The sequence below is a fragment of the Amphiprion ocellaris genome, chromosome 16 (genome assembly GCF_022539595.1).
Source record: "Amphiprion ocellaris isolate individual 3 ecotype Okinawa chromosome 16, ASM2253959v1, whole genome shotgun sequence".
NCBI classification, from domain to species: Eukaryota; Metazoa; Chordata; class Actinopteri; family Pomacentridae; genus Amphiprion; species Amphiprion ocellaris.
The window spans coordinates 4,015,309-4,039,527 of NC_072781.1; the positions used below are offsets into that span (position 1 = coordinate 4,015,309).

Here is a 24,219-nt window from a genome sequence, read left to right on the forward strand (position 1 = left end):
GAAAAAATTGGACATGTGGATTCCACATTTTTACAATTTTTGTAAAATAAATAATGTGTGAAATTTTTTGAATGATTTGTGGCAATATACATTTGTCATACTGCATGATAGCATCTTTGAGTTTTCTCTGCTTTTAGCCATGGTTGTACTGTTTCCACAGAGGTGCAGGACTTTATATTGCAATAAAAAATGAGCCTACAGTGAGTAAAAAATGTAACAGGAGCAAAAGAATGCCCAGAAACTGCTCTGTATTTGGGTAAACGGTTAAATACAACACCACGACTCCTTAGAACCAACTCAAGTTCCTCAAACTGCTTGCTTTGTCTGACCAACTATCTAAAACAAAAGAAAAAAGATATTGAATAGTCATTTTTAATTGAGTGATTATCAAAATCGGTTTTAATGTGGCGCTGATTGACCAGTTGATTAGTTGAGTAGCTTCACTTGGCTCCTCGCTACTTTTTCCTCTGACAGGAGATCAGGCTGGAACTTAAAAACCGACGTGTGGTTGTGTGTGTCACCAACTCTGTCACAATCTGTCTTTCTCCCTCCCTCAAACCACATTAGCCGGCCATTTCCAGAATGCTACGGTGGGTTTCCTTCAGCCCATCGAAGACCCAATTACCATCAGTTTTGCTGCTCTGCTTTTTGCACTCAATGACAGGCAAAATGTTTCCCGTGTCTGTCCTCGTCTTTCCTCTCCTCCCCTTCGCGCTCTCTCTCCATCTCCATCTCTCTATCTGACCCTCTCTCCCCCGCTCTGTCGCAAACCGTGTCATTCTCCTATTCTACCCCCCCAACACACACACAGACACACACCCACGTCAGTAAGAAATGAGAGAGGGGGAAAATTACAGGACTGTGTGTATTTTTCCAGAATTATTGAAATCCGCCTTGATGCTAATGGCAGATCATGTCCACCAAAGTGCTTGAGCATTTCACACACGCACACACATCGACACACAAATTTGCATGTGAATTCAAGCAAAAAGGCATTTGGTGGCACACGGATGGTGTGTCCATCTGTGTGTGTGTTGGGGTGTGTATAGGCAGTGCTAACGCATTTGCCATTAGTCAGAGTGTGCATATGGAGGGGACGCTTGTCAGCCACATTAGCACACATGGCTAACCTTGATGTTAGCCTGTCCCCACCCAGACGCTGGTCCGCCCGGCTCCCAGCACACACCAGGCCCAGATGAAGATCATGTCTCCTGGCATCTTGCTTTATTTCTCGCCCTCTCTAATGGCTTTGTTGTTTTTGCCCTTGGTTCAGAGCCTCCCATCTCACCTCGCCAGGCAACTTTGTTTGCACCTTACTTCCTCCTTTTGACTCTATTCATGTCATCTTACCTCCACCTTTGTTCTGACAGTTCTTCATAATTAATTCCAGCACTTCTAATGCAGAAAATTTCCTCTGCTACTCACTCCTCATTTACATCAAGATCCTTTAACCCTCATATCTCGTCACACATCCGTCTTTCTAACCACCCATCTCTTTACTTGCCATATTTGTATCTACATGATCAGTTTGCCAGAACATTATTACCACTTACATATGAAATTTTCAGAAAATCAAACATTCATGTTAAACTGACTTATGTCTGACTGACAGAATGCCATCACTTCAACCGAGTGATGAAGGCAGCAACGTTGGGTATCTCATGTCTGTTACACATGAGAAGCATGAAAGCTTCCACGTTTGTGTCCTGCTCACCAAACGGTCCAACAGGAAATAAAATTGCATCACAAAGAGATTATGCATCTCAGATGCTGCTCAAAATGAAAATACGCACAGATGAGTCGCTAAATGCTTCCCTCACTGCTTCACCAACAAGATGTGAAAAACCACTGCAAGCTTTATTTATGCCCCTTTAAACTTAATAAATCCTTTTTAAATTAGTACAGTTTACCCAAAGTCATTGCAGCAAACCAGATCAGAGATGATCAATATAATATTAAACTTGTTCTAATGTTGCTGTGAGTAGCTTTAAAGCCTTGCTAGACTCCCTTATGAACACACACTTGGACAGTTGTGGACTCCATGGTTGCATACTTTTGTTACAACTTCGAATGATGAAATTTGAGTCACTTAGACTCCCTAACAGACCTTTGTGTACCAAAAATTATAAGACTGGCTCCATAATATGTACATCAGATTGTACGTTTTAGGTTCAACTTTGTAGGGATCCAGCTGTTTCCCTCTGCCAACACTACTTTAAAACTTTATCATGCTGGTTATTATTTTGTTTTTACTAAACATTGTATTGTTCCACAGTCGGGGCAGAATTTTACAAATTATGTTGATTGACAGGATGTTAAAGAAAAAAAATACCACATGCAAAACAATGTAGAAATGCTGTGGCTTTAAATCTTTAAGAATGTGTGTTTCTATAAATATCTTATTATCAGATCACCTCTTTGTGTAAGTGCATCTCTAATTCTAATAACTGACCCACTGAGGCTGCCTCATGTATCAACATGGTCTTTAGGAGGCTGAACACCATCTTTACCTCATTCTACCTTTGCTTCTCTCCCTCCACTTTCTAAAATACACCTCTCCTCTATCACCCAGCGTCTCTTTGACCTGTCCTTGCCCCTCTTCCTCCATCTGTCCATCCTCCTACTTTGGTAAACACAACTTGTTCTGGCTTTAGGTGGTCCTGGACTCGCCTTCGATGCTGTGCATGTGTATGTGTGCGCTTTGGGAAAGAGACATCACTAGCAGTCAAGTCATAGAACATTAGATGAACCACTGGGCTGTGTGATGTTTGTTTACCTGGCCTGTCTGCCTCCCCCATCTCTTGATGTGTGTGTGGTCTGGCTCGCTGTGCTGGCCATGATGCTCGGCTGAGCTGATGGATATGCATACTGGCTAAACGGACGGATAAAGGGGGAGATGGAGGGAGAACACCGTGGGGGAGGTTTGGACGTTGGACGGAGGGATGTTAGCTAGTGTAGCTCCATTTGGGCAGATCAGCTCCAAGCCATTGGTCTCGGTGATTAGCGGGTCTGTCAGATCGTGACGGAGAGAGGTTCAGGTAGAAGGAAGGAGGGAAACGTGAAAAGAAGCACAGAGTTAGAGAGCGAGAATATCTCACATCTGAACTGATAAAGAGTACAGACCTGACAACAGCTCAGGTCATTACAGGGAAATTGTTTAATGTTGATGCCAGCATCTGTTATCAGCTTGTTTACCTGGAAAACCTTACAGGATGTTGGGATATTTGTTTCACTGATACTTGGCTCTCCACTTCCACTTACTTGTGGGAAATAATGACTCTACCTCCTGTAGATCTGGATTTTTAGTCTGTTTGACTGGGACAGACCAAACTATCTCTGCAACTACTGGATGAATTGTCATGAGATGTGCAGACCTTTGCGATTATCAGACTATGATTCTTAGTGATCCAGTGAGGATCCAGTAGGGTTGACTTTTGTGATTCTGACCAAAAAATATAATATTGATTATAATGAAATTGGATACATTTCACATAGTTCCTCTGATTCTTCATTCTATACCGTGATCAAGTCAAAAAATTTCATCTAAGCCAAAGCTTTGGTTTCTGATTAAATGCTGTTAAACCACTGACATCAGCTGTACTTTGCATTTAGTGCAAACCTAAAAATGAACTGGTGACCATGAGCATCAGCATGCTGTACTGTGAGCATGTCAAAAGCTGATGGCTTGGTTTTAGTCCCATCTGCAGTAGAAATTTTTATGAATCAATAGTCAAATTTTGTAATTATTGTCACATCAAGATGACATGTGGATTTACACAGGACAGCTGTGGATATCATGGATGCAGAGTTGTTGATATTACACTACTTCTCTGGTCCAGTGGAGTCCACTTGGAGGACTCAGAAGGTCATATCTACGTGTTTGGTGCCTGCACACCATTGCCCTTTATAATGTAGCAAGCAGGGAATATGGGCTGCACACAGATGCTTGCTGACATTAAAAGCATGAATTGCCTTGACTAAAATAATCACTCATGTAAATGTGTAATTTATGAATCAGTCTATCAAACTTAAGTTATATAGCACTTTTCAAGCAAGTCAAAAACATTTTAAAAGTGCTTCATAGACTGACAAAAAATAGAACAGTTATGACTAGACTGAAATCTAAGATAAAATAAGACCGTAAACACCAAAAAAACAGACTTGAATGAGAGAGTTTAGTAGATAATTAGAGATAAATAAAATATATACAAGCAATAGAAATAACAATAAAAAAACATCCAAATACATTAATCACAGCAAAAACACTCAATAAGATGAAGCAGAATAAAGCAAATAGTATTGCTGATTAAAAAAAAAAAATGTATAAATAAAACCATAAAGCCTAGCGATCTCTGTAATTATATTGTCATTCACATTCATTGTTTGTGAACTTTAGCTCAATAACAGTGCTGGTAATTAATTTCTTAATCCTGCTTCTCCATTGAGTTCTAACACAGTCTTCTACCGACGTCTTGGAGGCAGGTGGTTTTGGTACCATAGAAGGATTATAGCTTATCTTTTTCTGGGGAAAGCACAAAACTGCATTCTTTGACACCAAATTTCTTAACTCCTGTCCACATTGAAGTTTAAGACTTTCCAATGGGAATTTATCCGCTTTTTCTTTCTTTTTTTCTGAGTAAGCAGACTCCTTCTGTAAGTTAAACTAAGCTTCTAGTACTCCACTCTCCACCAAACACACTCTAGGCCTGAGAGTAAAAGTCATCTAGAATTACTTTCTTACTTCATCCTACTGTGAAGCAGCTGAAACTACATGGTTGGTTTCTGTTGAGCGATAAGTTTAAAGGACTATTTGGGAGCTGAATTACGGCAGCCAGGAAAAAGGGAGCAGGAACTGTCACCTTGCATCCCTTTGCAATGTGCTCATTGTGGAAATTTCTACAGCCATGATGATAACAGCGCAACAGATTAGTGACTTTAAAGTTTGCCCTTTTCCATTCTCCATTGCTCATGTCAAGCACTCGTTCTGCTACCCAAACTCTTCCCTCTGACAAGCTTCACCCTCCTCTTATTGTCCTCCCTTTAACTCCCTCCCCTGTTCAGCGGTGTCTCCTCCATTGCTAGTCACCCCTACTCCACCCTTCCTTCCCTCTATTTTCCCCCGTCCCATTAAATCTGTGACAGCCTTTGGTTCCCATCGCCATAACAACTGGCACAGGGAGGTGGGGAGATGGAGAGACAGACTGAAATTAGGATGCCAAAGCACTCACCAGTGGCCTGTTTCTCAGCCCACTAGTGTGTGTGTGTTGGTGAATGTGTGTTCCCAGTAGAAAGTGACGTTCCTGTTTGAGGGGTTTTGTTGTATTAACAGCTGTGTAGGTGTGGCTATCATTACACCCACATTTGTTCACTGGAAGTTTGTCTGCTTTTATGTCTGCTAAAATTTTCACCAAATAAAAGAAGCAAGTAGTTCTGCTGAGTGATTTTTAAGCAGGCTTAATGCAGATTATTCAAATAGATTCTCTGCATCTCTCCATCTCCTCCCTTCTTCTTGGTCATGCAGTATAGATTAGTATCTGTGGTGGAGAGCGGCTGTATCGCTGTCAGCCCATTAGCAGCTGTCTAAATAGACTGTAAACGCATCTTAATTACTTTACCCTGATACACCACATATACACACACATACCACACTCCCTTTTTCACCATTTAGCCCCTAGGGTTGGCCAGATGGGCGCGTGGCCCAGTAAAAAGCCCTCCATTACCGGCTGGACTTGACCAAACTGATCCACCCCTCAGCCCGCTTACCGAGGTCTCACCAGGTCCACGGCAGGCCCTTGTCGCCACATACCTATAATTTAGCCCCCCAAGTGCTTTCCACATGGCCACGGCAAAAAGCTGGCCTCCATTGTAGGGGTCCGGTAATTGTAGTCTCGTTTAGAAAACCGCAAGTAGCAATTAGCACAGAGTTGGCATTATATGGGGTTGGATTTGCATCCCCGCTGGGCGCAAAATGCTGTTTTAATATGGGTTTGTTTTCCCCACATGGAATTAGCTAAAGGGGCCTTTTATCATATTCACACACCCTACTCTTCTTCCAGCCAAGCTCTACCCACCTCTCGCTTTCTCTCTGCTCCCTGCATTATCTCTCTTTCTCCTTTTCTTTTGTTCTTTTATATTTCCCCGTTTTCCCTTTACTTCTAAATCACACTCGTGTCACTTTCTGTCGATGGAATGTCTCACACTCACCTCAATCGAAGCATCTGAGAGTTGTAACAAGTGATGCTTCTTCACTCAGCAGTTTCTGACTTTTCTCTCCCTCACAGAGGCTGTGGACATCCTGAAGGAGATGAAAGAGAAGAATGTGGTTATGAACGACAATAGCATCACCACGATTTTCCACATGCTCAACGCCGTAGCGGCCAAGGGCGGCGCCGGCAGCATCCGACGGCTGCAGGACACCATCTTCACACTCGGTCTGGCCAAGCCCACCGCCAACCTCTGCTCCCCTGTGGTTACTGCGTACTTGGACAGGTAAAAACAACCTGTAACTGCCTTACAAATCACAAAAAAACTCATCACAAAATAATACACACTCACTTCGGTTGGATTTAAAACATGTTGCGTTCCATTTTTTTATGGCTGAAGTTGTCCACAAATCAGCCAACAAGCTCACTTTTGTTTTCAGATTTGTGTCTTCATCTGCCAAAGCCTGTTGCCAGGTGTGTGTATGTATGTGTGTCTCAATGAGTCACTCATCCCTCCCTATGATCATAGCCGAGGTTATATTCTGGGTCAGCGATTCAGACAGAGAGAGGATGTGGAAATTGCTCATTTATGTCAGTGTGTGTTTGTGTGCGGCGTCAGAGCCAGGTTTTGTTTGTTTGAGGATTCGCCAGCTGCAACCTCTCCCATGAGCCCCCACCCCTGATCTCCTGAAACACCCACTGCTATCCTCCGAGCTTTAAGTGTGTGTTTGTGCTGAGAGATGGCCATCGATGCTTCTTCCCATAATGCTAGTATGCAAATGAACGTCAGTAAACATTGGCTGGGGGTCAGTGGTATTGCCCCACCCTTCGACTCCATTCAGCATGTGTGTGTTATTCAGCGTATGTGCGTATATTCTATTTGTCAGAGTGGCTTTTAAGTAGATCAGCTCATTAGCATGTTAATTATGTACAGAGCACTAATTGCTGGATTTACCATAGACACGCGGTGCACCGTTAGGGGCCCGTCAACACACACACGCACACACACACGCCCTGCACATGCTTTCATACACCTCTAGTGTACATGCTGCATAGAGGTAGACACACACACACACACACACACACTAGTGCTCCCCTGCTGCTGTTTGTGTTGCTGTAAGTCTGGTCTCTGGCACAAACAGAGCTTCCAGGTTCACTCGTTAATCACTGCCTCTGTGAGATTAGCAGGCTAATTTACTCCTGGGTCATCAACAGCAGCCAAAACACAAACGCACACAGCAGCTTACCGCAGCCCCGCTCACAAATCAAGTGCCAGTTGTACTTCCTCCAAATGATACTGCAGCAAACACACACTAATGAACACAAGGGAACAAGATAGCTGCTGGTATTCTACCATCACCTGTCATGCGTTTTGTCAGTGGTACGTCCGTGTGCTTTTAGCTGGCTGGTTGTCAAGAGTCGGTCAACAAAACTAATGTCCAGATAAAGTTTGTTTGACAGAGTTGTCTGCTTTTCATCACATTGGGGAAACAGCAGCAGCACACAGACGCTCTTGCAGTTCTTTCTTTAACTTATATTACAGAGAGAAAGAAAGACTGAGTCACTTAGTGTCGGCTCCTAATATACTAGGAAATGGTGACATGGATAGGAGGTTACTAATCAAGGTTTCTGTCAGACGGTCTTGCGTTGCATTACAGCAGCTTTGCCCTTTCATAGGATGGAATTAATTACGATCAAGATGCTGTAACTGATCATCACAATATGGTTTATCTAAGCCCCTTCCAGACATGCACTCCTTTCTGTTAATCTCACGGCATCTGAACGTGTTAGTGATGGTAATCTGACGGCAGAAGTCTGAACTACATGTCCTCACATTATCAGATAGGCAAGTTGCGTGAAGTGTTTTAGGGAGTTTTGGGGGCTCCAATTTGTACGGTTTGGGGGACAGAGCACAAAGGGCAGTTAGTGGCCAAAATCACATAATGCCTTCCTATACTTTGGTGTAAAATTTTCTGTCTATTACAAATGAAATGCCAATAAAATGCAGATTAATGAAACACACCAACAATAAAGTTACCATAGATTTTGACAACACATTAACAATTTTCCTCTGAGTTACATATGTCTTGTTAAATATCTGTTGTACTGTACTGTTTACAGCAGTAATGTGATCAATTGCTTTATTTATGTTATCATAATTAAAGTTACAAATGATATTATGCACTTTTATTCACACCAGACAGGTGAGCTGTCCCACACTGAGTCAGATTTTGTAGGATGTTATTTGTTACGGAGCAGATTTAGTCTTTTATTACTGCTTTGTTATGCTTTGTCATTTGATATACATCCAATCAATATTATTCACACTGGGCCTCTCTCCATCACTATATAGGTCGTGTATGAATGAAGCTGTGAGGTGAAAGTGACCTAAATCTGAATAACAGAATGCTGTTACTTTAATCAATTGATGAAGCCAGCGATGTTACATATTGCATGTCTGAAAAGGGTTTAGTTCTCATTCATTACCTATGTAACAAGAGCGAACTAATACTTTTACTATGAAACACTTTTTGAAAATAGACCACCTCAGGACTTGGTCTCCTCTGAAGGTGTGACATGTTTAGGGTTGTAGAGCAGGCTGAGGGTGTAGCTCCAGCAGTCGTTCATCCAGGCTTCAGATCAGGTTGAAGAACCACAACACTTGACTTTTTCACTCCAGCTGAATCTGTCTCCTCGCTCTCTTCTCTTTTGCATCCTTTATCTTCCTCCGTTCCTCTCCACCTCTTCATTCCGTCAGTCAATGTACAGACAGACAGTCGGGAGGAGGAGGGATGGAGAGAAGCGATAAAAGAGGACAAAGCAGGCATCAGTCCCGCCTGCACCCATCTCATCGCTGCGTCAGCGCTAATGACTTAATGAACACTTCTCTGCCAGATTAGCCCTTGACAGCCCATCATACGCGCCGCCCCGTTAGCCTTCATGCCCGTCCGCTCAGCATTGTGTGTGCTAACCTGCTAGCTGGCAGCTAGCTCAGATTGCCACATCCTCATGGAAGTGATTAGCGACAGTAAATGCTAATGAGTCCAACAAAATGAAGAGCTGGCAGGACATGTATGATTAGACAGCCTCCATGATGATGGAACAGGAGGAGGAGGGTCGAGAGCTGAAAAGTGATGAGTGGCTCAGAGGAAAATGCCTCATTCACTCCCACTCCTTAGGCCTGAAAAAAATAAAAATCCTTGGTGGATAAAGGCAGGCAGCCTGAGAGCAGAGTCAGATAAAAAAAAAAAGATGAGGAAAAAGATATTGAGAGTCACATGCTTAACTCAAGTTCAACACATATCCATTAAGTATTCAACTTATGATCTTAAAGCTACACTAAATAATCCTTTTGTGCAAACAGTGTCTATTTGCAGTGTTAAAGATGTTACTCATAGTGACAAACCCACTTAGAGACATCACACAATGGCTCTAGTAGTGCATTGTTGTAATTTTCTGTCTTTATAAACCTTGTTTCTTACGGTAGAAGCAACCAGGTTTGGCTTAAAAGCTTCAATAAGCCTTCTTTACAGTATCTGCTAAGCATCTACTGGCAGATGAGCAAAATTAGATAGGAAAACTGTAGCAAAAAGCTGTATATTTTTCCTCTGGAGAAGGGCTAGAGAGCTGAATGAAGACATAGGCATAGCATTAATATAACAGCAAATAACTATGTGAATATATAGTTGAGTAATTATAGCAGAAAATGAAGTCACACCTCCTCTGTATTTTATTCTATGATTTTGCAGCCATTCTGGCCAAGTGTGCAAGTTAGTTTACAGTGGTGTACGTGAGTCCCTCACTTTGAAACGGCTGGAAATTCAGCACCCAGCCGGTACCCTAAACATCCAAAGAATGTAAAAACTAATTGTTTTATTCATGTTATCCGCTTAATTTATGTGCATTTGTTCCGCCTTGTCTCTGCTGCTGTTTTGAGGCCCTCCTCGATATTCTGCTGCAGGAGGAAGAAAGATTTTGTGGAGTATTTGAGATGAAAAAGTTAACCCAAAAGGAAGACATCCATCATTCTTTATGATTTCAACACAGGAAATTCTGTCCACGTGTGATGATAATTTATCAAACTACAGAATGCTATGGTTTAGTAAAATGTATTTGTATTGTTACTTGGCTGTCTGTTGCCACTAGTGGTCATTTCATGAGATTTCTGGGGTGATCATTCACCACCGGCCCACCTCTGGAGGCACCACTGGCACACTGGTCCACTCCAGTTGATGGACCACAGAAAGAAAACGTTAAGTTGAGCGCTATTTGCTGCAGCTATTCAGTATATTTTACCGTGCTAGTGTGGGCTAATGGTTGTGGCTGGATTATTTTTGTTGCCTCTCGTGTGTACAGCCTCTTTGGTAAAGAAAAGTGAAGCCCATGTGCCCGTTTTGGACGAAGATGCTGGTGTTCTAGCATCATCCATTGGCTCTGAATGTTACACAGAGAACCTTTAAGCACATCAAACTGAATTCTAGTTGCTGTGAATCGAGAGCAACTGTTAGCGAACACGTTCACCATATCCACTTTATGTTTGACTGCCCCTCAGTGGCCAAAATAATGATCAAATTAATGCAACTTTTTAAGAAATACACACAAACGCACACACATTCATCTGTCTGAGGTGGATGGACATTATTAGTAATAAGTAAGTGCCATTCTTGAACACATGTAACAGCAGGCTAGTGGTGTCATGATCACAGTGTCATTTGCGTTTCTAGACACAGACACCTCGCTCTCCTCACGCGAGGACACTGTCTTGATAACAGGCCTGCCCATCTCCGGCAACAAAAGAGTGGGACGGAGAGGGAGAAAAAGAGGGGAGAGTGAGATGAGGCAAAATGAGCTTCCTTGTCTAATCCTTCAGGTTTCCACCGAGCAAAGCGCTCGTTATTTTTTCAGGGCTTAATTGGCTGGAAAGTGGCTGACATGCAAAGTTGGGGACATTAACAGGGCTGTGCGCCGCAGTAAATGGCAACGCAAAGTGACAGTTAAATTGTACCTAGGGGAAATTATCCATCTTTCGACATCTTTAGCTCTTTTTTTGGGGTGGATTGGCGGACGGAGGGAGGGGGAGAGGGGAGGAAGGCAGAGGGGGTGTAATTGCAACGCCAGGGCTTTTTTTTTTTTTTTGCCAAGAGTGATTTTTTTTTTTTTTTAAAAGATGTCTCATTAGAAAGGAGGGATTATAAGCAGGTATGGAGGAGCTCTGAATGAGGTGGACAGACAGCAGGGATGATGAAATAAATGTGAAGGAGTTTTGAAACATGCATAAAAAGCCTCAACAGTTAAACTAATTGTATATATATGTGAGGTGTGTTGTATTCTAAACAGCATCCTGTGCTTTATTTCCAGCTTTGTCTCATTTTGGAGCAAATTGCACACCCATCTCCCCCACCTCGGTCTCTTCTGTCTCCACGCTCTTTCTCTCATTTTCAAAAATCTCTTAGTCTCTCTTCTGTGCTGTTCAATCAGACTGTTGTGCAGCTGAACAGCCTCTTGACTGGCGCTGCTGAATAATGTTGTCCCTCTTCATTTCAATTAGCAGACCTCTTTGCCTTCCAACCCTAATGACTCCATTCCTCCTCCCTCTATCACTCTTGTCTCATGTTCCTGTCTCCCAGGAGCTGAACTCAAGGTCATATCATTTGCTGTTTGTTTGTTTTTTTTTTTTTCCTTTTTCCGCCCCCAAGTTGTTGGTCTTTTGGGGGCGTATTCCGCATATCTGCTTGTCTAATTGATTAGAGGAGAAAACACTTCAGAAATTACACCTGTTCACTCTCAATCTGTCTCTCGAACACTCTGTCTCTTTCTCACTCACTCTCTGCCCCCTGCCTCCCCCACGGTTGCCCTATCTGCTTTGACCTCTGTGTGATTGACATGGTAATTACCCAATCAACAGATTGATGGCAGCGCTGTCACAATAGAGGGGATTGAAGTGGTCTCTCCCACTCCCCTTCTCTTAGTTTCTCGCTCTCTTGCTTCCTTTCCCCATCTCTTTCCCTCTACTTCTCTCGTTATCACTCCATCAGACGCACTCGTCCTCCCTCTGCTTTTGTTTGTTGCGAGGGGGGAGAAAGAGCAAGAACAGGATGACATGAGATGAAGAGAGCAAGCTTTTGGGAGGGGGGGTGAAGAAGTGGGGGGATCTCTAATGTTGTTGCCATATTTCTGCTAAATTGCCCAGCTGGGGGGCGAGGTCAACGGAGGGGTGTGAGAGTTGACAGCATGAAATTGGAGAGAAGATGGTGAGGAGGGAAGGAGAAGAAGTAAGAAGAAGGGAGAAGATGAGGAGAAAAGGGAAATGAGAGAATCGAAAATGAGAGGAGGTTAAGGCAGGGTTGGAGAGGACAAAAGAGGGAGAGAGCAGGAGAAGTTGGAGGGCACAAGGGGAGCTGAGCAGAGAGGGTAAAGATCAGTCGAGTCCTTTTATCTGTTGCGTTGCTTCCCCTCTAAAAGCCTGTCCAGAGAGACATTAGCCCCTCGCCGACAGGTGTTTGAGAGAGCGCCTGATTGTGTGAGAATGATGTATTGGGGCCAAAAGGCTTCATCACCCACAGTTGTGCTGTCATGAATTCAAAGGCCTGTATTGTTCAGGTGGGTCATAGTGCTTGAATAGGAGGTCACAGGGTTAACACCCCATGATACGCTCTATTCTCTACCGACACAATCCTGTACATGACTGATTGGACGGACCTGGCATCTAACTCGCTCTCTGCTTTCCTCTGTGTGTTTGTGTGTGTGTTTGTGTGCAGCAACGACGTACCCGGAGCTCTCGAAGCGGCGCTGGAGTGCCAGAAGCGCTACAACCACCTGCCTCGCATCCACGACATCATTGTTGCTCTGGTGGAGAGAGGAGACACCGATTTACTGCAGAAAGGTTACACATTTATCTAAGTAGACATAACCCCCTGTCAGCTTTTTTCTGATCATCATTCTTAACAATTCATCATTTAACAGAACAGTCATTGACAATTTTTGGCATTTTGAAAGTAGTATTTGCTGGTTCCAGCTTCTGAAACGTGAGATTTGCTGATTTTCTGTCGTCATTTGTATTAGATTGTCTTTGAATTTCAACTTAAAGGCAAAACTCTGTGGTCTGTAAACTTGTTAGAAAGTGTTTCTTTTTTTGTTCATCTTAAAACATTTTATAGACTATCCCTTCTTCAAAAGTATCTGATACCTTAACCCTCTGAACTGAACTGTAAACAGTTTCGAGGCATTTTCCTTTCACCTTTTTTCTCCCTGTGGGAACATTTTTCACTGCAGTATAAAGACCTGCACCTCAAGGAGAGCGCAGTTTAATTGAGAAGAATAGAGTAGGTGCAATATTTTGCCTTTGAACATTTCCACAGCGTCCAGTTTTTGTCCATCTTTATCACTGGCAACTGAGACATCTGTCCAAACTTGTCTCGCTTTGCTTTTGTAGTGGAAAAATCCACTTTTTTAATCATCTTTTCAACTTTACCTATTGACTCTTTCCTTCTGGTTACCGGTAAATCCTAAACCCTGCAGTTTATTTTTTGACCTTTTTTTGTACAAGATTTGCATTGGTCCTGCAGAAAACAGGATCCCAAACCCAGTGTACTCCCTACAGTCATGATTTTTAAAAATGCACAGACATTGCCCCCCATTACAGACTTGTAATGTCCAAATGGCCTCATTACAGTTCAGAATAGCAGTGCACTCCATCACTGCTTCTCACAGCTATATTCTAATTTTTCCCCACTCCAGCTCAGCTTGATCCAACTTTGCTTCTCCTGATTGACTCTAACCTTTCATTATTCATTTGTGTGTGTGCCCAAAGTGCCCATTCAGTGTTTGCATTAAACACACATCTCACAAGTGCCAACAATTCCAAGAGTGCATAAGAGGAGCAGAGAGTGCGGAAGGTTCAGACCAGGGTCGTGGTGAAGCATGTCAGCCAATCATATTTAGAACAGCCTCCCTGCACATCAACAGCAGCACGGTGAAAAGGTCAAGTTCAATGTGCCACAGGGGCAAGTGGGTCTGGAGTGTGTAAAGGTTGAATCTACGCAGCGGAGCACCTCTCCACCTCCTTCCCCTTCCGTTCCCCCACACCCCAAAAGGTGACAAACCCTCGGAGTCAGTCGCTGCACCCTCAAAAACAAAGTAACTTTGATGATTGTCTGTCAGAGCGAGCAAACCAGCCCAAACCAGCGAATCTTAAAAATAACAAATTATTGGGTCTCCCACTCCATCACATAAAACAGAAGAGGGATGACTTGTGACATAAACCTTGAGTCACACTAAACCTGGTGGCTCTGTGAGTACGTGCTGAGTGCAGCACCACAACTCGCTCCTCTGGACCCATGCTGCTGCACAACACGGATAGTCTAAAAATTCACCTTAAAATACACCTTCTGAAACAAAAACAGAAATGTACTCAAACCACAAACTTCCAGCAGACTGACCTTCAGTCATCCAAAATGCACTAAAAGCATGACACGGCTTGTCAAAAGATCTTCGCTCACGTTTCTGACCTTGGTTTGAGTTCAAGCATCAACAGAAAAATAAAACGAGGGGCTTTGTGAGGTTCTGGCAGTCATAGCAACCGCTGAGCTATTTTCAAATAAGAAGAGAGCATGAAACATGCTTTTAACCTGGAAATGTCTACAGAAACCTCAGAATTAAATGGTGCTATAATGAGCTGACCTGGTTCAGTGTTCAACTGCAGATTTGGAAAAATTAGGATACACACATAAATAAAAATTAAATGCAGGCGTCTGCAAACTTGTCCATGTTCAATCTAGACAGTGAATGAATTTCTGAGTGATTACAGTCCAAAAAGCACCACATTGTTCTTTCATTTGACTTCAAATGAGAGCAAGTAAAAGGAGAGGGATTATTCTTTCGTCCTCTGCTTTGCTGAACATGCAGGTCCATTTGGATAACTGAAAGTTTGCAGTGTGTGAGTGTGTGTGTGTGGTACCTGTCCTGAAGCTGCTGGACAGAGATAGTACATAACGCTGAGCAGAGCGCTTTAGCAAGTTTACCAGGAGAGCTTAGGCTTTCATGCGGGACTTGTGTGTTTGTTGCAGAGCAGACTTGATACGACTGCTTTGTGCCTGAGACTTTGTGCCAAATAATGGAATCAGAAGGAAATGATGAAGTGTGTGGTGTGTTTGTTTACCTTGCAGGCGTTTTTATTCATGACCTTTCTCTGCTCTGTTTCCTCGCCTGTCTGTCTTTCTCTTCAGCCATGGACTTTGTGAGTCAGGAGCGAGGAGAGATGATTATGCTGTACGATCTGTTCTTTGCATTCCTGCAGACAGGCCGCTACCGCGAGGCTCGTAAGATCATTGAGGTAAGCACACATACCGTATATATTGTCACAAAGGAGCTATTATGAGAGCCAGGCTGGTGTGTTGATACGGTTTTCTTCCTGGAACTAATGTATCCTACTTTTCAAAAAGTACCGTGATTGAAGGAGCTTGTTTAACACTGGGTTTGAGCAGATAGGTCTAGTGTGAAGTTATTTTCCTATCTTTAATTAAGAGCGTGGTCTTTCAGTTTGAAAGCATTCATTCTCCATTTTACGTTCCAATTTTGCCTTCTGTCTAAATCAGCCCTGTTTGAGTGCAAATCAGCTCAAAAGTGTAGATATACTGCTCGTTGCACCACGGTCATTCCATTTCAAAATCAGTTAAAATATGTATGTCTCCCCAACAGTCTCTGATTTGCTTAAAATTTTAATAGCAATAATATGGATATTTATAAAGATATTTGGGAAATATTAGCTTAAAATATCAAATACTTTCTGAAGTAGGTGCATTTTTAAAATTTGCCTGTTGACACACTTTTACTACATCTGCCCCTCATGCTTGGATCTGTTTCAAACAACCCTTTCAAAAATCTCCAACCAATAAACGGCCAGCTATGATGGCGACCAATAGCATTGTCACTGCCGTCTTGCAAGTGCGCTCGCTTTCCTTCTTCAGCATCCCTTATGTGCAGTTACCTTATTACTGGCTTCATCTACTCTCCCTCTTTAGGGCTTATTGTATGTATGTCACTTGTTTTTTTGTACGACTTTTAGAGGCAGTACAAAAATAGCGTCTGTATTTGTGTATTTACAAGAAATAATGCACTCAAACTGAAAGACCACAACCTTGATTAAAGATAGGAAAGTAGTTCTATAGTCCAGTAACCAAAAACCTTGGTAAGCTCTTCAGTTTGTTGATTGATTGCGTGGGGAAAAAGTCACACGGTATCTCGAGATTGAAGAAATCGACCAAAGTGAACTAAGTGCCCTTCTTCTGCAAACGTTATCAGCCTAAATTAATTACAGGGGGTCCTCGACTTATGTCAGAGTTCCGTTCCTATGGTGTGATGTAAGTCGATTTTCCCCACAAGTCTGAACTCCAGTGAAAGTGTAAACAAAGCGGTTACGTGCATCACAATATCGATCAGTTTACATATTTGTACAATTACAGTAACGAAAACAGTCATTAGCTCACACTGAAACACAACACGGTAGTAAAGTACTGGTGAAAATATAAACAAAGCTGTCTTAAAGCTCCGGGGACTACTGTACATACAGTATTCATCTGTTCGGCAACTAGTTCCACTGAATCAGTTCCGACACAACGAAACGCCGTATGTTAAACCGGCCCATAATCACTTCTGACATAACGGCGAAACGACATAAGTCGAGGACGTCGTAAACCAAGGACCTCCTGTTTACGTAAACATTAAAAAAATGTATCTGCAGTGTATTAAACCATTGTGACCTATTTATTTTATACTGTAATGAAAACAGCAGAGCAGCGTTCACCTGCTGGTATTAAAGGAATGATTTCTGAAAACAGAACTAAATCAGTTGTTGATCTCAGTGGCAGAACTATTGAGAAATATAATGCAGACAAGTTAGCTGCTGTTCAGTAACGTTAAATAGGCTTAACCTAGCAGTCTCCATTAGGTTGGGCCGGTGCAAATTTCTGAAAATGCAGAGGTGTTCACAGGTAGTCTCTTTCTCCTGTCGCCACAGCTAATAAATGAATCCTGGAAGGCTGTTGATGCAGCACTTTTCTCCTCATCAAAGTAACAATGGTGATCATCCCAGCAATGAGAATTTGGTCAGATGAGAGCTTATTAACCAATCACTTGACCTGGACAATAGAACCTTTAATCAAATATTGAGGCTACTGCGCTGACTATGGAAAAACTGTCAAGTAGCAAAGTTGAACGTGCCCAGAAGTGAGGTGGTCATTCCTCTGGTGTTATAGATGTCCAGTATGTCGGATGTTGAACATATAAAAGTATGAATACTAATTTAATTAACTGAAATCAATAAGGAGCAATAATGAAGTTCGATGTACCTGGTATGTAAATTCATACATGAATAGAAGATTGATATTTGTTGCACTGCACTAAGATCTTCTGCCACCAAGGCCCTTCCAAGCTTAAAACATTACACGTCATAAGAGCTTTCATGCATTCTGCTTGTACTTCATGACACTAACTGAAACAGATAAAAGTGAAGTTTTTATTCAGGTTTGTTTTTTGCAACCTGCTGGATCAGATCTAAATAGAGCATTAATCAGCGTTTCATCAGGTAGATTGTGGAGACTGTTGTGAGCTGCAGAGGACACGCAGGATGGAATTGCTACCCTCTTTTTTGTTATTGTAAATCATCTGACCTGAATATTGTGAATATTTATATCTTTGTCATCTTAAGTCCTGCTATAAGCCCTGTAGATTAGTGTGAGGGGAAAAAGAGAGGCAAAGCAGGCAGATAAGAAGCGATTTTCACATGGATGAAACTGACGGGCGACCCCAGGCTGGACAGCACGACAGAGAGATTGAGGGATGAGCCTGACATTGGAGCAAGAGAAACAAGGCCATTATGTTGTGTGATCAGGATGAGAACAGAACAAAATATCTTAACCTCGCACTGACATCGCGCCCTCTCTCTCTCGTGTCCTGGTGTGGACTAAAATAGGGATTTGTCCCTCTTGAGGATTTCCAAACCCTCTTAAATATTATCGACATGTTATTGTCGCTGTCATTCCCCTCATGCTAGATTGTATGTCCGTTATCCTACTTATAACAGAGAGTCGGCTACATGCCAGTGTTGTGTGAGATTGTTGATGGCTTGTAAATGGAGTAGATGTACAGTTGGCTGACTCATGGGGAAAAGCTCAGATTTGAATCCCATTAAAATGTTGTGGGGGAGATTTGAAACGGGCAGGACATGCAAGAGCGTGCAGATCTTTGAATAGACTGTAATTTACTTAAGATATGTGGGGATGCACTGTAACAATGATCCTATTTTCACCTCACAAAACAAGCAAATTTCTCAAATTATGAGCTTGAAAAAAGTCTTTCAGAGCTATTTTACTGAAAAAGCGCAGCATGCAGTGGTTGGAAGTATTGGACTGTAAAATCCAAACATTGAGATGAAAGATAATAAAATGCTGAAGAGATCTGGAGTTGGGTGTTAATTCTCCCTGGGTTCACTGCTACAAGCAACACTTCTCAAATTACTCATAGGTATTTAGTCCATTGTTCATTAATGCAGCTTTGAAGTGTAATCAACAGAGTGGCGGTGACCTAAGTTCCCCAGAGTTGTCAGTATAATCAGGAAAAAAAAAAGAAAAACATTCACTAAGATGATACAGTATATTTTAAAAGATGCTACTCACTTAACCTGCGTAGATTTTTCGAACAAAGTTCAGAAAGTTCACATCTGAACCATCTCTTACTACACTTGATGGATGCAGAGCTCAGGTGATATAACTACAATAGAATCATATCTATCACTCAAATATGAACGCACACTCAAAAAGCACAAATACTTTTTTCCCTGTGAGAGCGTCAAGTGGCAGTCCAGAGTGGTGTCTCTCTTTAGGCTGTGTTTGGTATAATTGGCAGCTGATTAATCACAGCTAATTAAATGTAATGATAGAGAAAGGTGGCCAATTTTGTGCTAAATGGTCATGGTTAGGTAGGGGATTGTCAGGTGGCCAGGCCTATTATTGCAGCACGCGTGTGTGCGTGATGGTCAAGGTTAGGTAGTATTGCTAAAGAGTGGTGAGCCATTATGTGTTTTTGTGTTAGGGAGAGGCGTTTGTGTGTGTGTCTGTGTGTGTGCGCGCTAAGTGGCTAGGTGATTAGCAGAATTAGAACATTAGGAATTGAGATGGAGAGGGTTTGTTAAGTGGAGGTGAGACGGGGTCGGATCTGGCTTTTTCTTTTTGTGTACATGTACGTAAGGATAAGAGAGAAACCTGTAAAGATGTTCCAGTGACTAAAAGGCTACACAAGACTCTTAAAGATGCTGCTGGATGGCCTTTAATACACTCCGCTGTGCGTGTGTATGTGTTCGAGGATTGTCCTGATAATCTGACCTGCTCGACATTTTTCCATTATCTCTTTCTGAAAGTGAGTGTTGTTTTTTTGTTTGTTTCTACTTTGAATTCCTTTGATCTAGCCGTGCGTGTGCAAAGCATGTGCCTTCTTATTTCTGAGGATTTTGTTTTCGGCCCAGATTAGGGAGATTTGTCCTGACGGATTCAAAATCCCAAACATATTTGTGTGTGTGTGCGAGTAGCTGTGCTGCTTTGAGCCCTCAAGACTTTACCAAGTAAAAGGAATCGGAGGCAAAAAGATGGAGCACTTGCACTGGGCCTGAGTCTCTAAGAAGATTAGACAGACTGAGAGAGAGTGAGTGCAACACATTTTAATTTGTCCCTTTGGCTGGTTGGGTAAGAACATAATGCCTTTGCCTGGGACAGCTAGAGGGATGGAGAGGCAGGGGAAAAGGCCGAGGAGGAGCAGGAGAGATTTGGAGGAAGAGGCAGGGATTGAGAGAAGTGGGGATTGAAAGAGGAAAGGATGACAGCAGTGAGGGATGGTCAGAGAAAGGGATGAAGCCCGTCTTTTCTTTACTTTCCCCTCCCTCTCACGGTATGATGGGTTCCCATCAAAGAGGCCAGCGGGGATTGAGCACTGTTGATCCTCATTCAGATTAACTTCCTGCCAGATCAGTCTGTGTCCCTCTTTTTTTTTTAATTTATTTATTTTTTTCTTAGCCAGATTATCAGGAAGAGAGGAGTAGTGAGATTTCTCAATCCTAGTCTCATTCAGATTGTATCAAAGCCCACAGGAGACAGATGAAATCCTGATCACTGGTATTTCATGATAATAATCATCTAGTCACTCCACATATCAGGCTAAATCGGAGCTACATGAGCCTGCAGATCAATCTATGTCAGCCCTTATTGACAGCCCACACGCTCTGCATATCTCCATATCATTGGTGGCCTAAAGGAAAAGCAAATCTCCTGAAAGCTGCGGGGTCCTTGGAGGCCGTACATTTTAAACCTCAGTTGTTACTGTTTTAGGTTCTATTTTGAACATTTTAACTTGTAACTTTGCCAGCAGACTTCTCTGTTTTATCTGATAACCTCTCCAGCTCAGCATTCAGGACTCAGACACCAGTGTCGTACTCACAATAACACAGGCTTTGGAGTAATCTTCCACTGGGAGATTAGAAAAAATGGTATTTGCTTATGAGAAGTCTTGCATATTCCGTGATAAAAAGTATTTGTGCAGTGTATTACAGACACTGGCACTGCAAACTTCAGCAAAGCACTTCAAGAGGATGCATAAGTTTGATACTGGTGATGAACAATTTGTTTTTCCATCTTAAAATGAAGGATAGTGAAGGGCATTAGTGTTGAAATGATAAAATGAACAAAAGTCATGTTTGGTACTTTGAAATGGTTAGTACCAAATGTAAGTATAAATAAAACACAGTTTTAGGTATAACTAGTAAAAGTAAGGATGCTCTCAAAAATATTGCAATAATGTTTTTTATTTATCATTAATTTCACTCAAAGTGCAGAATTTGTCACAGTACTGTGGATTTTGGCTGTCTTAGTTACTGTTTTTGGGGTTGAAGATCTTCCTGTATGGGGTGAGTGTTTGGATCAACGGTTATTTATCTCAAATTCAAATCATAGCTTGAAACGATGCAAGCAGCAAAACGCAATGGCTACAATTTTGGGTTAATATTATGTAGCAGAACTGATCCAGAGTTTAAACTGCAGTATCAGTGATTTTATGCCAGTCACAGTTTTGCTGTTATGTTTCTTTGTAATGCTGCATTACATGTTTTAAATTTATTACACAAATAATACTGAACAAAAGCAGGTCCCTAAAAATACATTGCAATGCACATATCTGTCAGAAAAATATCAGTTATATATTTTCCAAATAACAAGCACACTAATTAACAATAAGAAACATGGTCCTCTGATGCAGCTCTGCAGGCATGACTCCTCTCAACACTTCACTATTTCCCTGTTGTGTTATCTGTGTCGTGTTGCCTTGTAGCCTTCATGCATTGAGATGCTACAAGGCCAAACAAACATCATCTGCACAGCTCCCATCCTGGTTAAAGCTACTGAAAATACATCCGTGTGATGCTAATGTAAAAGTCCTGCACTCGTGAAAAGAAAAGAGCTCAGTCTGCAAACATTATTATTCTTTAAGGCAATGATATATCCATCTATACTGATTCTTACACTGGATTAACATTGATGTACATCAAGTAATATTTAAAATACTCTCTGGGCTCAATGGGTTTGTAGGGATCAATAGGCTTTTACCTTATGTATAATGCTATAATGGTTTTGAGTTATATTTTATTGTAGTGATTTAAGCCTGAGTATGGTTTAAGTAATATTTAAACAACCGGACTAGATTAGATGTTATGAGTAGAATGGATCAATATCAGCAAAACCCATCCGCATTATATATGTGGGGGGTTCCATATGTGGACACCCAGGAGATATTTAATGCAACTTAAGTACACAGAGTCTCTTATTGAACTACTCTCTGGTTTCTTTCCATTTAAATTCTCATTTTCTTTTCTTTTCTAGACACCTGGACTGAGGGCAAAGCCTGGACGCCTGCAGTGGTATTCAGAGAAATGCATTGTTAATAACCAGGTAACACACCCACATACAAACATGGTCACAAAAATATAGCAAAAAGAAGGTGGAAAATCCCAAAAATTCTAGCTTAACGTATATATTGTGTTTGCGTGTATAGATGGAGGCCTTGGAGCAGATGGTCGAAATGACATCGAAGCTGTTTGAGTGCGACAGAGACGACATGTACAGCTACGTCCTGAGACTCTGCAGTAAGAATTTTCTATCGTTTCTCTCTGTGCTCTTTTGTTTAGTTTTTCTCGGTGTTTGTGTGCGTGTTTGACCTTCCACCTACTGTCTGTCTCCTCCGCCGTGGTGACCTCCCACCTCTGGGTGTGTGCTGTTCTCTCCCCAGGCTTTGAGTGTGTGACAGAATGGGATCAGTCAGAAGTGAGCAGAAGACATGGTGTGATTGCTGCAGTGGAGAGCAGAGCAGATAACGGTTGTGATTGGAGTGTTAAAGCTGATTGTCAACTCATTACTTCCACCTCCCTACACACACACACACACACACACACACCCACACACCCACACACACACTAGTTAGTGCGTTTGATAAATTACAGCATAGTTGAGGGTCGGTCAGTTGATCAGATTAGTGATTTGATTGCCTTCTCTCAGCATGGAGCGCTTTGTCAGAAATTGCTCTCTGCTGCAGGCTTGGTGCTGAGCTGACTATACGGCCACACAGGTCTCACGGCTTTCATAGCAAATTACAGACCTGCTCTCAGTCCACACTGCTTTGTTTCTGCTTGTTTGCAGAGGACACAAACAACTGGCAGAAGGCAGAAGCCATGTGGACGAAGATGCAGGAGGAGAACGTGATTCCCAGAGAGAGGACCCTTCATTTACTGGCAGACATCCTGAAGAGTAACGGCCAGGAGGTGCCCTTTGAGGTGCCTGAGGTAAAACCCCAGCTTTAACAATGTGTACATCCCAGTAGTGCTCATTGGACAGATCTGTTATTCAGAATAATAAGTGCCAGGAGGTTGCTGATGGGGAAAGAGCAGATCAGAGCAGGTAATCTGAAAGCAAAGGTCAGGAGATTTCCGACAGCTCTGGATGAGTGTGAAGGTGCCTGAGGACAAACACAATACGAAGTGGCTGCTCACACATCTCTGTCCCTAAATTTTGAGTGAAAGTGAATGGAAGTACCCTAATAATGGCACGAAGGTAATTTCTTACACAAAGGTTTTGCTGCCACATAAGAAAAAGAACGGATCAGTTGCACATTATCACATAAAAAGTCAACTTTTGTAACAAAACATTATAACACAATGCATTCATGTTATAACAAGATGGTATTACGTTATTGCAACATACCAATGTTTCACGGTATGTTTCATATCTTGTTCCAACCTTTCACACTGTAATGTGATAATTTTTTTTGTTATAATGGGGGACTTGTGTTAGAATGAGAAAAAAGTGTACAAAGAACAGATAAATTGAGGAATATGGATTATGTACTCAATTTGATGAAGTTCTGCTTCATTCTTGGACTAAAAAATGATAATATTCTGCTGTTATTGAGCACAGAGGATGATACTGTGATATGTTTACATGCACAGAAGGAATTTAAAATGCATTAGGCTGTACAGAAGGAAGAATAAGTCAGATCTTCAAGAGGTAGCCTAGCACTATTTCTTATTGATCAACTCTACCAGTGTGACTTATCACAGTATGATCCTTTGTACTCAATTACAGCAGAATCTTGCCATGTCTCAACCCAAGAATTAAGCAGAAGTTGAAGAAGAACTTGATCAATTCATGTAAATTAGCGATTTTCTGACATTTATTTGTTCTCAGTGTTATTACAGTAAAAGTTATCATGTTATAACGTGACAAAACATTGCTTGACCTCTCATGTTTTAATGCGATACTGACCAGTTTTCCTTTATCTGTTGTGGCAACAATACACTGCAGTAATTTCTTTTTTTTTGAGACATTAATTTAATTGATTAAATGATCAGAAAAGAACATAATCATAAATTACACCTCTACCTTTGCATTACAGGTGTCCTTGATAAATAATAACATTTTTTGAGGCCTAT

General features: G+C 41.9%; 1 protein-coding gene across 1 annotated transcript in view; it reads left to right on the plus strand.

Annotated features, from left to right (window-relative positions):
* Positions 1-24,219, plus strand: part of lrpprc (leucine-rich pentatricopeptide repeat containing) — a 72,026-nt gene that overhangs the window by 28,947 nt on the left and 18,860 nt on the right. Inside the window, exons 23-28 of the mRNA XM_023264856.3 lie at positions 6,282-6,489; positions 12,962-13,086; positions 15,428-15,534; positions 22,118-22,186; positions 22,290-22,380; positions 22,931-23,073. Coding sequence (XP_023120624.2) covers positions 6,282-6,489; positions 12,962-13,086; positions 15,428-15,534; positions 22,118-22,186; positions 22,290-22,380; positions 22,931-23,073 — 743 coding nt within the window. The remainder of the gene's footprint in view (positions 1-6,281; positions 6,490-12,961; positions 13,087-15,427; positions 15,535-22,117; positions 22,187-22,289; positions 22,381-22,930; positions 23,074-24,219) is intronic.